The sequence below is a fragment of the Simochromis diagramma genome, unplaced genomic scaffold (genome assembly GCF_900408965.1).
Source record: "Simochromis diagramma unplaced genomic scaffold, fSimDia1.1 OVJJ01000386.1, whole genome shotgun sequence".
Lineage (NCBI taxonomy): Eukaryota > Metazoa > Chordata > Actinopteri > Cichliformes > Cichlidae > Simochromis > Simochromis diagramma.
In genome coordinates this window covers 525,977-543,028 of record NW_024387210.1, presented here as the reverse complement: position 1 = coordinate 543,028, position 17,052 = coordinate 525,977, and the positions used below count along the sequence as shown (strand labels likewise).

At 38.6% G+C, this 17,052-nt stretch overlaps 1 protein-coding gene across 3 annotated transcripts in view; it reads right to left on the bottom strand.

The window, feature by feature from the left end:
- LOC120746460 (adhesion G-protein coupled receptor G7-like) overlaps positions 1–16,772 on the bottom strand; it is a 34,734-nt gene extending 17,962 nt beyond the window's left edge. Inside the window, exons 1-6 of one of the 3 annotated variants that reach the window (XM_040051869.1) lie at positions 16,426–16,772; positions 9,756–9,860; positions 9,560–9,669; positions 9,251–9,391; positions 9,036–9,124; positions 7,750–7,898 (exon numbers count right to left, since the gene is read on the bottom strand). In XM_040051869.1, coding sequence (XP_039907803.1) covers positions 7,750–7,898; positions 9,036–9,124; positions 9,251–9,391; positions 9,560–9,669; positions 9,756–9,860; positions 16,426–16,567 — 736 coding nt within the window. In that variant the 5' untranslated portion in view covers positions 16,568–16,772. Of the gene's footprint in view, positions 1–7,749; positions 7,899–9,035; positions 9,125–9,250; positions 9,392–9,559; positions 9,670–9,755; positions 9,914–10,539; positions 13,829–16,425 lie in introns of those variants that run through there. The other 2 variants (XM_040051868.1, XM_040051870.1) reach the window with 2 other exon arrangements.
- Positions 16,773–17,052: the final 280 nt, after the last annotated feature.

Sequence of the window (17,052 nt, the reverse complement as noted above, 5' to 3'; positions counted from 1 at the left end):
AGACATGTTAATGTTTAATGTTTTTTATGTTAATTAATGTTGAATCGATTCTAATTAGTAGTTATGAACAGTTGTTATGATATGGCAGGAAGGACTGTATTTAACTGCTGCAATCATTGTACATCCATAAATACATCCATACATTACATACATCTATAAATCTGGCTAAGCGGATGGCACAACACAGAACAGCTACCTTGTCAGCCCAGGCATCCAAAGTCTACACCTACAGGCCAGTGGACACTCTTTCAATGATAAAGATGTACACATCCTGGACAGAGAGTCAATCTGGTTTGAGTCAAGCTGAAGTCAAGGAGGTCATTTACGTGAAAAGGACAAGACCATCTCTGAATTGAGGAGGGGCCCTGAGGGTACATCATTCTCCATCTAACAATGTTGTGATTACAGCCATTCCCCAACTCTCTGTGAATGGTACTCATGCCATTGATAAATTGTCATTGATCATGACAATGGTCAGGACAATTTGCTTGACCTCATGCCCTATTGTTTGTCAGTGGTGCTAGTTTCAGTCATTATGCAAATGTACTATTTATAAGGTTGGGGAAACCTGCTATGAGGTGCCGTAAGGGATATTATTACTAAAATGCTCTCACACACACCCACACACACCTGAAATTTTATCTCTCACACACACACACACACACAACTGAAATTTTATCTCTCACACACACACACACACACACACACACACACACACACACTACTGATATAATGCATTTTTTTTTTTTTTATTTGGGGCGCCTTTCAGAAACCCAAGGTCAACTTACAAAGAACACAAAAAAGGAACAATAGTCATAAAATACATAAAAGAAGTTAAAATTGCAAAACAGAGCTTGACAACAGATAAAATCAGCACTAAAGTGAATAAACCAGTTTAAACACATGTGTTTTGAGCTGTGACTTAAATACAGAAAGGGAGTCAATATTTCTTATGGCTGGAGGAAGAGAGTTCCAGAGCCGAGGAGCAGAGCGACTGAAAGCTCTGTTCCCCATAGTAATAAGGCGTGAGGACGGAACAGTAAGATGAATATTAGATGAGGATCTGAGAGGGCGGGAAACAGTGGTGATATGCAGCAGGTCACACAAATATGAAGGATTTATGGATACACTTGTATGTAAGAAGCAAGATTTTAAAATTTATCCTGGCTTCTATGGGCAACCAGTGAAGCTGTTGAAGAACTGGGGTAATATGAGCTCTTAACGGAGTACGGGTTATGACCCGTGCTGCAGAATTTTGAAGAAGTTGGAGTTTATGAAGGGACCTTTTAGGGAGACCAAATAGGAGGGAATTGCAGTAATCAATATGGGACGAAATAAGACTATGGACAAGGATGGCAGCAGCATGGAGAGTAAGGAAGGGACGGAGTTGGTTAATATTACGTAAGTGGAAGTATGCAGACCGGGTTATGTAATTAATGTGAGACTGGAATGAAAGAGTATTATCAAGTATGACACCCAAACTCTTAACCTGAGGGAAGGGTAGGAGAATTTTCAATGTTAATGGAAAAACTGGGATTTGGTTAAGGTAGATGGTGTACCAACAAGTAAAACTTCAGTTTTATTACTGTTGAGTTTGAGAAAATTGGAGGAGAACCAGGATCTAATCTCAATAAGACAGTTTGAGAGGGAGGTAGGTGGGAGGGATGAATTGGGTTTAGTAGAAATGTAGCTGGGTGTCATCGGCATAATGCTCTCACACACACACACTACTGAAACGCTCTCACACACACACTACTGAAATGCACTCACGCACTCCACTGAAACCGGAGGCATTTCAGCTGAACAGGTTTTTTTCTGACAAGGAAACTAACGGAAAAAGTGGTACATTTCAAACCACTACAAGGATGTCTACTCAGCAACCTGCTAGTACAGCAGTCCCCAACCTTTTTTTGCACCACGGACCATTTATGGCTGACAATATTTTCACGGATAGGCCTTTAAGGTGTCGCGGATAAATACAATAAAATAAAACCAGTACCGGTACCAAAAAAAAAAAAAAAAAAGAAGATTTATTCATAACCAGTGTTGGTCAAGTTACTTGAAAAAAGTAATCAGTAACTAATTACTGATTACTTCCCCAAAAAAGTAATCCCATTACTTTACTGATTACTTATTTTCAAAAGTAATTAATTACTTAGTTACTTTTTAAAAACACGATTTAATAAAGCGATAAAGCGATAGATCTTTCAGCCCAATTCTACTTTTTCTACATAATCCATCATACAAAATGTAATCAAATGGAAAAGTAACTTTTTTTTAAACTTGTTTTATCAGTTTTAATCTTTTAACTTTATGCGTCAAGCAAAAAATTTAATTATATGCAACATTCTCTGAGTTTAATAAATTAGTTTAACATTTAAACCTATTTTCTACACATTCCAGCACATAAAATAAAATATTTTTTGTGTTTACACTCACTCTTTCAAATAGATGCAAGTAAAACACAGCAGAAAATAAATAAAGTCAAAGACTCAGCGGTCCTGTTGCTCTATTTTCACCTGTAAAGCAGGACTGCGGTAGGCGGAGGTTTACCCTGGTGCAGGTGTGCCGCGGTCAGTTGAAGAATCCGCGAGTTTCTCTGTGAGTTTCCCATTACGTCGTTGCGCACTCGGTGCTTGCTTGGAAGTTTAGGGTTTTTTTTCGCTGTAAAAAGAAGTTTTCTTCCCACGCACGATGGACGCTAATGTTTTTGTCACTTTTTATAGAATCAAACTCAAAGTAAGGTCAGTACTTCCACGCTTTAAACGCTGCACGCTCATACTCTCTCCCACAATCGATATGTGATCCATTGTTGATCTGCACACAGCTGTTGTCACTAACGGCGCACTCGCTTACGTCACTGTCGTGAGACATTCTCGCAAAAAAAAAAAAAAAAAAAAAAAAAAAAAAAAAAAAAAAAAAAAAAAAAAAAATCACGGTTTCAGTAACGCAGCGTTACTACGGGAAAGTAACGGTAATCTAATTACTGTTTTTGCAATAGTAATCCTTTACTTTACTCGTTACTTGAAAAAAGTAATCAGATTACAGTACCGCTACTGCCCATCTCTGTTCATAACACATGGAAAAAGACCCAGGGAAACCGAGTTAACAATATAAACGATATAAAAATAATGATTAAAAAATTATAAAAACCCTGAAAACCATAAATGTCAAACCGGAGCCTCAACTCTTGCGGCCCGGTACCAAGCGACTCACAGACCAGTACCAGTCCAGGGCCCGGGGATTGGGGACCGCTGTGCTAGTAGCCTAAGTGAAGCAGCCGCATTACTTAACATACTTACTTACCATATATATTAGCATCCTTGAATCCAGAAATGGATTCAAGGTGCAACACGGAATTTGGCAAGGATGTCCTATTTCCCCTAAGCTTTTTATATTGGCAACCAAACTGTTAACACTATTGATCAAGAACTCTAATGACATACAAGGAATTTCAATTTTTGATAAAGACTTCAAAATAAGTCAATTCGCAGATGATACATCTATTTTTTTGAAAGATAAATCAGTGGTAGAGAAAACTCAATTTTCTCTAAAGCTTATGGTTTATCTCTTAATATGAAAAAATGTGAACTACTCCCGATTCATGCAAGCTCTGAATCCTCAATAGCTTCGGTTAGAGTTGAATCTAAATTTAAATATATAGGGCTGATAATATCTAAAAACCTAATTAGCAGAGAATACACTAATATTTCTAACTGTAACATGGAGATGAAGAACTCACTTAGCCACTGGTTAACCAGAGACCTCACTATTTTTGGCAGAAACATCCTATCTAAAGCTAAAGGCATCTCCAAATTGATTTATCCTTGTCACTCTCTATATATCTCCTCTAAAAACATTAATAAGGCTAACACAGTTATTTTCGAATTTTTGTGGAGGAATAAAACCCATTACATTGAAAGATCTCAGCTTATGAAGGAATACAATAAAGGTGGTATCAAAGCTCCAGAATTTGAATCTATGGTTGGCACCCTTAGAATTAAATAGTTAAAATCCTGTCTGTCACAGGCAGACTCTATGTGGTTCCACATCCCATGATCCTTGTTTAATAAAATAGGAGGATTAGACTTTATTTTGAAATGTGATTTTGATGTAAATAAAATCCTGATCAAGATATCTACCAGTTTTTCCTTCAGTTTCCTTGTCAGGAAATAACTTCCTGTTCAACTGAAATGCCTTGGTTTTCAGTGGAGTGTGTGAGAGCATTTCAGTAGTGTGTGAGAGAGATAAAATTTCAGTAGTGTGCGTGAGAGTGTTTCAGTAATAATGTCCCTTACGGCACCTCATAACCTGCAGTCAGCTGAGACTGAAGAAGTCACATGAATGAGTGATGTTATCCCACTGAAAACGCTACATCCAGATCAAGAGAATCAATCTTTTGGGACTGACTTACCTGGATGATTGAGCATGCATCAAGACATATATGTCCTTATACAGAAATTCAGAACAATTCTTAAGTAATCATTCATGTCAATAAAATATCCTTAAATCATTATTAAATCATTAAAAAAAAGTCCCATAAAATCTTAAAAAAAAAAAAAAAAAAAATCACTGGAGGACATTCCAGGATCTGGTTATGAAGGTCACACTTTAATGTTTTGTCTGTTTCTCACATAGAAGTCAACACTATGCTTTTGCTTTCACAGTCATCTCGTTAGAATTGAACATTTTACTAACTGCTATCATGCAAGTCTATGAGCTTCTCCATTTATCACATTGCTGCTAGTGTCTTCTTGTTTGTAGAAGCCATTACTGTGTTAATCGTCTAACTGTATAACACCCAACAGGTACAGAAAGGACCGATAATAGTGACATTTGACGATATCCAGTGACTGGTTGTGAGCACGACTGCAGTTACTGTTGATATTTGGTCATTGCATAGATTACTCTGGTGTTGTTCGGACTGCGCAGCTGTGCTTATTTCCAGCTGTAGAAGAGCCTGCTGTTTTAATCTGGGTTTCTTGTCAGATATCACAACAGAAGTTTGAATAGAACCTTCAGCTAGAACAACTATCACTGCTCACATAACATGTGCATTTAGTCAGAGTCACACCTCTTAATCAAATACAGCCTGTCTCAGAAGAAGTCAGTGAGAAAACTTTATTGAGGCTGCAAGGGAGGAAACTTGTGTCTAACCCCTTTCCATGGTCATAATAACCCAGAGTGCAATCCAATAAAACATAAAAGTTTATCATAATACAGCTCAGACTTTCTCCGTGGGTTAGGCCTAGGCATCATTGTTAAGTTAAATATTTTTAGTTGGTTGCAACACTACATAGTAGACCACAGAATTATTGGTCTTGTTCTCCACAACTTACAGAAAATCATAGTGTTACTCAAAGAATCTCTTGCTGTGACATTTCATCAGCTCTGCACAAATAAATTTCAGTATTGGGTATATTTTAGTCATTTTATGCAGATCTTTGTTTCAGACTGAAAAACGTTGACCATTACTAATGAAATGTACTGTAATGATTTGAGTGGTTCTGATTTCACCTGTACTGCCACCATCAGATCATCATTATAATATACAGTTAGTGTATATCTGAATCAGCCTCAGCTAGTGACTGTTTTTAATACTACCAATGAAATATCTCCACTAGCTTGGCTAACATCCTCATTTTAGGGTTGACAGCATTTTCAATGGATGAAGGCAGATGGCTTGAACATGAATTAAGGCTGCAGTTTAGGGAAGGCTTAAGAGGGGACTGGCAGAAGCTCCCAGGCTGGGCACATCTCCAAATAAGACATCCCCTAGAAGCAGTAATGACTGTGCATTACTAAGGTCAAAGATGGTTGCAAAAATATAACTGGTAGGCAGGCTTGCAATGATAAGTGACCCATGCCTCAATAGGGTGGTCAAGGATTCCGCTGAGTGGACCAGATGAGCTGAGAAAATTAGGAATGAATGGTGTGAGAAGAGATCAAAGGAAATTCCGGATGATGAGAGAACCCTAATCACATAGCGACATGGCTTGACTCTGAACTGAAGCTTTGGAAGAATGAAGACCATATGGTTGTAAAGAAGGACCTTGAGCTGTAAAACTTAGCCATGTGTTACTGGAAGTTGCCCTGGTACCCCGGTCCCAACAGGACTGCTGCTGCATTTGCAAATGAGGGAATGATAATAGAAAACTGCTCTCAATGCCAGAAAAATTAACTGTTATATTTTTCAAAGGAGGGAATGATGGCAGAGAAACTGGCAACCCAGTGACAAGAAACATTTGCTGCTGTTTATTGGAAAGAAGGGCTAGTGGAGTGATTAACTGGCAGCACAGTGGCAGTAATGTTCATAGTTGCTCCATTTTGTAAATGATAGACAAATGGCAGATAAACCAGAAAGGTTTGCTGCTGCACTCTGCAAAGAAGGAAATAATATCGTAGAAAGTGGCATCCCAGTATAAGGAATGTTCGCTGTTGCATTTGCAAATGAATGGCACAGGGGAAGAAAAAAAAAAGAAAGTTTAATGCAGAGATGCAGAGAAAATTAACATCCCAGTGGTCGAAAAACATGCTTTTGCATTTTGCGAATGAGGGATAGAGAAAGAGAACCTGGCATCCATTTGCTGCTGCGTATTGCAAATGAAAGATGGTAGAGCAGTTTTTTTGGCAAATGATAGATGGCAGACAACGTGGCATTCAGGGGACAGAAAAGCATGCTGCTGCATTTAGGTAAGGAGGGATAGACAAACTGGCAACCTATTGTCAATAATTTTTTGTTTTTGCAAACAATAGATAGATGGGACTGACATCCTGGAGGCAGAGGGGTTCACTGCTGCTTTTACAAAAATAGATCCAGAAAAACTGGAAACTCAGTTGTAGAAAACCTTGCTGCTGGTCACACTAGGTCAACCAGCCACTCCATATCAACAAAATCAAACAAAATTGGTGTCAGTCAACTGTGCTATATTTGTGCTGGTTTGTGCTGATAAAATATTTGTTTGTGCTGCCATCATTTTAAAGACATGAATTAAAGTGTATACAGGTCATCCAACATCAACCAGCCCCTTTCTTTACTGTTGTGAGAAATAAACCAGCATTGGATATTTTTTTAAGCATGATCATACTCTTAAAACTAAAAAAAACTAACATATAATAGTTGAAATAAACTGCATTCTGTTGGAGAGAAAAACTTCGATTTGACCTCAAAATGATTTATTAGCTGCCAGCCGTGTTTCCCAGGTGTTTCCTCTTGCCCTGTGTCCCTCTTGTATTTAGTGTCTGCATCTCCCTCTGTTCAGTATCACATTCTCCCTCATCTCTGGCTGTCTGTTCTGTTTGTCAGTGAAATTCTTAGGTTTTCCCACTTTAGTTTCTATTTATTCTGTCCACCAATAAAGATGTGGTTTTTTGTAAAGTTCTGCCTGTTGAGTTTGATTTATATCCTGCCTGGCGGTCACAGCGACACTTGACAAAATCAAGGTCCCCATTTGTAACTCTGTCACCACTGTCCCATAAAAAAAAAAATACACACAGACACGGCATTCAAAGTTTTACAGTTTCAAGACTCCCTAAAACCACAATTGTTCCTTAATTTGACACACACCTGTGGATCTTAAATCTGTCTGAACAGATATGCCCCCAATGTTAAATGTATTAAGGTATTCTTACTGCTGTCAGAATGTGTCAAATTTGACCGAAACTGTATGTTGGGGTTACCTAGTGGAATATGCTGTGATAAAAAAGCAGCACACTTTGCTGGGTTTTTTGACACAGTTTCTCACTGACCTTTAAGAGAAGTGAACTGGACTCCCTGAGTGCCTGCAGCAGAAATCTGTGCTGACTGGACCACCAGGTTTGGCTGAACTATCTGAGATTGAGATGCATTGAGATTGAGGCTGAGGTTCACAGAGAGCTGATCCAGAGTCACTGTCAGCCTGGAGATAACATACAAAAAGCATTGTCATTTCTAATGTTCAGCTGCCAGTCCCTCTGAAATGTAATACTTAATCATTTTAAAGCACCAGGTTTATTTTTAGCAATTCTAAAAAACAAAAATAACAAACAAATATAACAAAAAAAACCCAAAAAAAACAAAAAACAAAACACAGTTGTTTAAAATTAGATATTTATACACTTTGAATCCTATCAGCAAATTATGATACAAAAAAAAAATCACTTCTTTTAAAACAGATCCCCCCCCCCCCAAAATTGCGTAATTTTGTTTTCGGTCGATATATTATGGGTTATTGTTTAAACTTTCCAGCAATGGCTTTCAGTATAACAGACCTACACTCAGAGGAGAATGGCCAGCCTGCTTTAATTGATTGGAAGTCAAATAACCAGTCATTACAACCAGGGTATGCAGAAGAACATGTTGGATGCCACTCCAGTCAGCTAAGAACAGGAAACTGAGGCTACAATTCAAAAACTCACCAAAGTTGGACGACAAAATGCTGGAAAGATCTCATTTGTTTTGATCAGTCTTGATGACATTTAGATGGCAGGGTCAGAGTTTGGTATTGCTACTAGTCATGACCATCCCTTTATGACCATAATATGCACATTTACCCCAAGTACATAGTTTCCTCTAGGTCTAATAAAGCATTCTGATTCTGATGTACCCATCTTCTGATTGCTGCCTATAGTAAGATAATGCGCAAAGCTCAATTCATTCAGTTCTCTGTACTCAAATGGCTTCCACAGTCACCATATATCAAACCAATATTGCACCTTTAGAATTTGCATTAAAGGTGTGAAACCAAAAACTCTTCACCAACTTTGTGATGCTGTCATGACATCATGGGCCAAAATCTCCAGCACCTTGTGGAATCTATGAAGTTTTTAAGACAGTCCAACCTGGTACAATCAAGCTATACTTAATGAAGTGTCCAGTGACTGTAGTTGTTTAAACAATTGTTCCACAAAAAGAGAATATTGAAAAGGGTCTAATTTAAACCAAACACAATAGGAAGCTTCATATAAGTAAGATAAGATGACACAGATACGATGAGACATGAGAACTTAGGAACCTTGTAACCATCAATATAGATTTTATTATTTGTTTGGTTTACCCCAGAGTTGCGTTTTTTGCCTTGGTATCATCTGGCACAGTGGCATTCAGCAGCTGACTTACTGTTGCTACTGCTGCCACCCTGACGTTCTGCAGAAACACAAATATGAACTAAGATTAACACGTTACATGATTATAAATCATGACCAAACCCTTGTTAACACTGATTTAAAGCTTCATTTCTTTTTTTTCTTAAGATTTGTTGAATGTTTGTACCTCTGTGGCATTTGCAGACAGCAGCAGTGTGTTGGCGATCTCAGCTGCTGCTGTAACATTTTCAGCTGTCAGCTCTTCTGGGTTGGATGTCAGAATCTGAGTGCTGGTTGCCAGCATCTCTAAATCAGCTGGACTTGTGAGCTGAAAGAAGACAGACATAATTTTATTCTTGTTGTTCTGAATCTGGATTCCTCTGCATGGGATCTCAAAGCTGCATTTCCACAGGATTGCCTCAAAGCAATATTCTTAAACCTCAGTTATACAAGACTTTCAATCTACCTTCAGATGAAAAAAAGCTGCACTTCTTACATTTTGTTGTATGTCACTGAGTGTCAGGTTACACTGGAAGATCTGTGGATGGCTGAAATTTGCTGATCCATTCATGAAGAAGCATCTGGTTAAAGCCCGAGGTTTACCAGCTGAGTGGGAATAGTAACAGAAAGAGAAGCATCACTACACTGTGCTGTACCTGATAGAGTGATGTTGGACTGAGGGGATGACTTACCGCTACTTGTTCCTACTTCACACTTTTCATTAGAATATGCAAACCGGCCACTGAGTGTAGAGTTGAACGTGAATTGTCCTAACGTCTGTTTTTTGCAGGAATTGTCTAATACAAATCCATAAAAATAAAAACTGTGTTTTAGAGAATTATGTCCGACTCTGAAAAGAAAACAATACGTAGTGATTTATATTTAAAAAAAAAAAAAAAAAAAAAAAAAATCCACAACAAATGGATGATGCATGCTTAAGAGCAAAAGAATATTGGCATTCAGATAACCATCTGTCATTGTTTGTTTACAGCTGAGATGGGTCTGTGCTAGTTTAAAAGCTGTGTCTCACAAAGTCAAGACAGTGCAGTTGACAAGCTGATGGTGTTTTCCTGCATCCTCACATCACTGAAATAATTCATGTAAAGTTTAATGAAACAACATTAAAACTGCTTCATTGGTACTGTTCTCACAAATATCAGATCTGTTATAAAACCATGTATTGGTCAACAGAAAAACTTTGGCTGCAGATAAATCCAAGATGACAGTAATGTAATCAGACTGAAGGGATTTTGAGTCATCTTTGTAGCATAAGCTGTGGATAAATGAGATTAAAATACAAACACAATATAATTTGTTACACTACATGGACTTTTAATTTACAAATCACAACATCTTGCAATAAAAGAGGTAATTTATTGCCAACAACCAGTTTCCAAATATTTTTAATAATGACACCAAAGTTATTGTCTATTGTCACCTTGTAACAAAATTCAGTCTTTGTTATTTTTTTCTTACTTTTTGAACATGTCTCTCCGGTCAATTCATCAGGACAGATGCAGACACCATCCAGGTTTTTCCCACCATTAGAACAATTCAGGAAAGTGGTGCTAAGAGGGGTAACCGTAGTTGGAGATGTAGTAGTAGTAGTAGTAGTAGAAGGTATAGTGTGAGGTTTAGCTGCACTAGTGGGAATTATTGGGGAAGCAGTATCAGGAGAGGTGTATGTAGTAGTATTTTCATGAGTTACAGTAGTATTAGCTGTAGGAGTTAAAGTAGTGTTAGTGTATGGACCTGTGTTAGAAGTAGTATTAGTGGGAGCATAGTAAGTAGTAGGCATTTGCTCAGTCATGGGGTTAGAGATAGTATAAGGGCTGGTAAAATCTGTGGTTGTAAGAGCAGGACTGGTAATGGTAGCAGAAGTAGTTTGTGGATGTTCTGATGTGACAAATTCTGTTATTAAAGTATGCTCCGAGTTAGCTGTTGGATCAGTGCCTGGTGGACTGGTACATACATTAAAAATATTACATAAAGTGGTATTGTTAGGAACTGTTATAGTTGTACCCTCTGTTCTAACCGTTTGTACTGTGGTAATATTTTGTGTAGTAGTAGAATGATCAGAAACATCAGTAGGAAGGAGTGCAGTAGCTGCAGTATCAGGGATGGCTGCTGTTGCAGTGAACTCTGCTCCTGCTGTGAAGGAGGCTAAAGGAATAGCTGTGGGAAACCCATCAGAATTACAATGATCAGTTTGAACCTAACGATATTAACATGCTTTTGTTTAGCATGTAGAATATTTACTGTACTTGGCATGAACTTATACTATCTCATCTGTAGTATTAAACACAATACCCAGCTGAGGCTGATTCAGATAGTTTTACAGGTACTGGACATTAAAATGATCTGATGGTGGCAGCGCAGGTAAAATCAGGACTACTCAAGTCATTACATTTCACAGTATGTCAATGTGGAGCCCCTGACATGTCACTGTAACTTGTGGAGAATGAGACTAATGATCCTCAGATCTTCTATGTGGAATTGCAACCAACTAATAAAATTTTACTTAATGATGCCTGGGCCGGTCCAATGGAGAAAGTCAGAACTATATTAAATTAACCTTTCATGTTTTATAGCGTTGCACTGCTGGTTATGACTATGGGAATGGGTTAGGCACAACTCTCCTCCCCTGCAGTCTCAATAAAGTTTTCTCATTGACTTCTTCTGAGACAGACGATATTTGATGAAGGGGTGGGACTCTGACTACAGGTGGCTTTCATGTGAGCAGTGATAGTTGTTCAAGCTAGAGTCAAATTCTGCTTTATTGTCAAAGACTATATGTACAGCCATACACAGGAATTTGAAATTGACATAGCCCTCAGTGTACACTAAAACAATATAAAGATAAAAAAATAAAAAAATAATAGGAGTCTTATGTACAACACAATACTATACAATTATATAAAGAGCAAGTTTGTGTGCAAGTGGGTGGGGGTGAGGGGTGGGGGGCAGTCAGTGAAAAGCCAATGGTGGTGGTTCAGTTTTGTATGGGGGTTCAGAGGGAAGAGGTGAATGCAGGTCTCGAGTTTGTGTGAGAGAGCAGCGAGAGAGCCATGGTAGCATTGCAATTTCAAATTCCTCTGTATGACTTGTAACAGCAGACTGGCGAAGAAGGAGTGGCTAGCAGGTCCGAGCGAGCGTGTGGTGTGGAGGTTAGCCGAAAACTCGAAGCCAGTCATTTAAATCAAGCAACAGACCTTTATTCGTTGTCAGCAACATAAGACCACACAAGCCAGGTCTCCACGGCTCTACTCCGTCCGTACATACATGTCGGTAGTCGCCGGCGCCAGGCCGTTACAAGTGTGAACAGAACACAAGCTGCATGAAATTGCTGCCACGCTATACTGACACACACACACACACACACTCACTAGGAGACTCTCCCAACTACTACAATAGTAGCCCCCAGCCCCCCCGCACAGTGGTGCTATAACACAATAAGGGTTGTTACAGACTGTATATATGGTCTTTGACAATAAAGCTGACTTTGACTTTAAAGGTTCTGTAGTGGAATCAGATCAGCAACACAGGTTAAAACAGCAGGCTTGCTACAGCTGGAAATAAGCACAGCTGCACATTCTGAACCACACCAGAGTAGTCTATGCAATGACCTAAATGTCAACAGTACCTGGAGTCGTGCTCACAAGCAGCAGCTGGATATTGTCAGAGGTCAATATTATCTGTCCTTTCTGTGCCTTCGGGATGTTATAGAGTAAAGTGATTAACACTGTAATGGCCTCTATAAACAAGGAAATATAGCACCAGTGTGATAAATGGAGAACATCAAACATCGGTGAAGCTCACAGACTTGTGTTGACTTTTATGTGATAAAGAGGGAAAACATTCAAGTCAACCTTCATAACCAGATCCTGGAACGTTCTCCAGTTATAGCAGGCAGCTGTAAAATGATGAGTGATGGATGCATTACTTTATGTGCAGTCAGTGGTCATGGAAAAGAAGTCCATAAAAAATACTCACTGTTCTAGATACTTTGATCATTACAGTATGATGTCACTGCTCCAAATTAATTGTAAACAAAACTATGAATGTTATAGACATAGTGCATGTTTGTAGGTTGTCCTCCTAGTCGAGTGGCAAATGTTGACGATACTTTATATAAACATTGCCTAGGGCACTATGAGCGCCGACATCTATATGCCGTATAAAATAATATTATACACACACACACACACACACACACACACACACACACACACACACACACAAACACAAATGTCACGATCTTATATGTTTGCACATTTGACAGTTCAAACAAGCACCACTTTGTTGTCTGCTGGGTGGGGCAGCATCAGTGCCAAAGATACCAGCAGGATCAACAAACAAATCCACAAGTTTGGAAACATCATTAATTAGAATTTGGAGGCATTTGAGAGAGGTCACTGAACAAACTGCTCTCCATCATGGATAAACCATCACACCCACTGCACTCCACACTCTCCCTCAGACTGACACAACCTCACTGCCAAAAAGAACACTTCAGGCAATCATTCCTACTATTTTCTACAAATCTGCATAACTTTTCATTCTGTTACAGGTGAGCACACCTGTCAGGCATAAGGTCCTAAACATATATTTGTATTATACCTTGATGCAGCTGTTGATGCATATTATTCATTAATGTAATTTGCACTTTCCTCTTGAAACAACGTTAGTCTTACTTGATTACTGACTGTTTTTAATTACAGTTTCTTTTAATGCTTTTTTTTGGTGGTGGTTGGGGGGGGGGGGGGGTATTACTGTTGTAAGTATATACAGTGGCTTGCAAAAGTATTCAGCCCCCTTGAACTTTTCCACATTTTGTCGCATTACAGCCACAAACATGAATCTATTTTATTGGAATTCCACGTGAAAGACCAATACAAAGTGGTGTACATGTGAGAAGTGGAACGAAAATCATACATGATTCCAAACATTTTTTACAAATAAATAACTGCAGCACTCTCTTATAGTATAGTTATCATTTGTTGTGTTTTCTTGACTTTAATATGTCCATTGTGGGAACAAAAAGTATCTATGAAAAGGTATGTCAGATTAGAGTGATGTGTTGTAGCACAATGTATCATAGCATACTACTACTACTACTGATACTAATTATAAAAACAATGACACAGTAAAAGAACTAAAACAATGAAATTACCACTATTAACATTCTTTTACTGAGATAATTATCATTAAAAACTGTATTATTAAGTCTGAAAAAACGATGACAAAGAAAGGCAATGCATTTCCTAAGTTATTTGATATGTTGTGCATATATTGCAGTTGTTTATGTGCATTAATTCAAACTTACCTATGAAAAATTAAGGAGAGTCGCATTTGAGTTGGTTCAGTTTTAAGTGACGAATTAAGGAACTGCCAGCAACAATCAGAAAAGCTCAGTTTTTCTTACCCAGAGCGAAAACAAGCCAGCCATCCATGATGATGAGCAGCTGCACATCAGGTTTCCTATTTGTCTAGTTTGGTAATATTTTAAAGACGCCACTGTGTGAGTCTGCGTGAAAACATTCAGCCGAGTTACTCTGCTTTACAATAAGCCATCAAATTATACAGCGCCTGATTGTTTTACTGCATGTTCAAGAAAAGGTTCCTTATCTTTGTCCATAAGTTACCTATAAAGGAATTCAAACTGCAGTCCAGCTTTGTAGAAGGTGCTCAATTAATAAATATGGTGTGATTTACTGTACAGAATGTGCACTGAGTGAAACCTGAAGTGTCACTGGTAAATCTAAGCTTCTCCAAACTTGTAATATTGTTTTTATTTTTATATTAAAACTGCCATCAATCACCAAAAAAGAAGCAATTGGAGCCATAAAGGTAAAAGTAACACGTCTCACAAAAAAACAAAAGTCTGCAGCGGAAATATCAAAGTTGTTTCATATTGTGTACCACGCACTACCCACTTCGACTTTAAGCGGGCCACATCAGTGAAACTTCCCTTTTTCCCCCCTCACTGTACACAAGTTTAACTTAATTACAATAATATGCCATTGATGCTCCTGTAGTGAAAGAGGTCTGTAAGCTTAATTGATGTTAATTAATTGATTCTTACTCTAAATTATTCATTAGGGGATGTTTTTTTTTTAAGGTTATGAAGGATAGTTTGAGCCATCATTCAAATGCAACTACTTCCCACGCCCCCCCCCCACGTGTGGCAGCCTGTTACAACAGCTCTGCTCATTCTGAGCTTCTTATCTCACAAACATCCTCCACCGCATTCAAGGCATGGACATTGAGACTGGACAGCTACAGATACCTTTGTGTTCATTTGAACAATAAACTGGACTGGACTCATAATTCAGATGCTCTCTACAGAAAAGGGCAGAGCAGGCTGTACCTGCAGCAAAGACTCATGTAACGCGGTTAAAGGACCAGGGCGCCTGACTGCCGCTTCATAGACAATGAGCTATCAGAATTAGTTTCGACTATGGAGCCTGAGTGTGTGAATAAAACACAGGAAACCAAAGTAGAGCTCAAAAATATATATATTATGTTTGTTTTGAGAAATGTATAGACAGATGTACAAAAAATATGCATATATATCACAAACAAAAATAATGTTGACAATACGAAACAGCTTATTAGGTTCCAAAAGGAGGTGGGATGAGGTGTAGTCCAGTATGAGATTTAGTTTAGTTACATGGACCTGTGATAGGTCATGTGTCACAGTTAAATTCAGTCCATAGGTTTACGATTCCTACCGCAACGTAGCGGTGGTCGGGTGGCTCGCCATCCCGCGCTGATCAGGGCTGATCGCGGGGGGGGGGGGGGGGGGAAACTGACCTAAACAAGGTCAAAAACACAAATTATCATTCACCGAAGAAAATGAAACAGCATTAGTAATTAATGCCATGTTTCATACACCAAACCATCTCTTATAATGAATTTCATTCAACATACTATTATGGAAAAACATTCTCATGGGTCCCATCAAAGTATATCAGCAATAAAGCTAATAAACATTATCCAAAGTTACTCAAGTATATTTACAAAACTCATTTAACCACAGGTGTTGCGCAACAGATTCAATAATCTCAATGGAATTTAACTCCATTCAAAATCTCATAGGCCGTTTTGGCATTTCACCAGAAAAGTAACAAAAACATCCAAAACTGACAAAACTACAAAAATCAAATGACTCGTTCAACTCTAGATACGTTAAGTCAACATTCGGCCATAATGGAATAAACAAAAACAACAATATTCAATAAATAAAACTAGTAGTTGCACTTACTGTCGCTAGCCTAGCATTAGCTTACCGGCGTTTTAGGATGTGCGATCGGGGCTCCGCATTTTCATTAATTGTGACAAAACAAACAAATAACTCACCGTTGAGTCGATTGTGAGGTGGTGTAAAGATGAATGAATCGGCCGGGTTATTGCACGCTGTCAACTGGTCTGCAGTGTAAAATTTGTCGATATCTGACAAGTACGTTAACCACAGGGACAACAGCAGCCAGAAAAGGGACATGCAGCTGATTGACCCGGAACTTATATAGGGTTCATTCCCGCCACAATAAAGGGACTGGCGGAAGTGGGGTCAGAAGTTACCGTGGTTACACTCAGGTCTTTTGGACTCTGTGGTGGCCTTAGCCATCTTTTACGGTGTGGTCTGCTGGGGTGGCAGCATCTCTGCTGGGGACAGGAAGAGACTGAACAGGCTAATCCGCAGGGCCAGCTCTGTTCTTTCAAATCACTTTTATTGTCACATCACATGTGCAGGCACACTGGCACAGCACATGCGAGTGAAACTCTTGTGTGCGAGCCCCACAAGCAACAGAGATGTGCAAACACAACAACACAAACGAGCAAAATACAAGAATGGCCAACCTGAAACTAATAAATATATGTACAATATATAATAGTGTATGCATTTCTGGATGTGTATACTAAATATTTTCCTACGTGTGTGTGTGTGTGTGTGTGTGTGTGTGTTTGTATACACATTTTTACAAA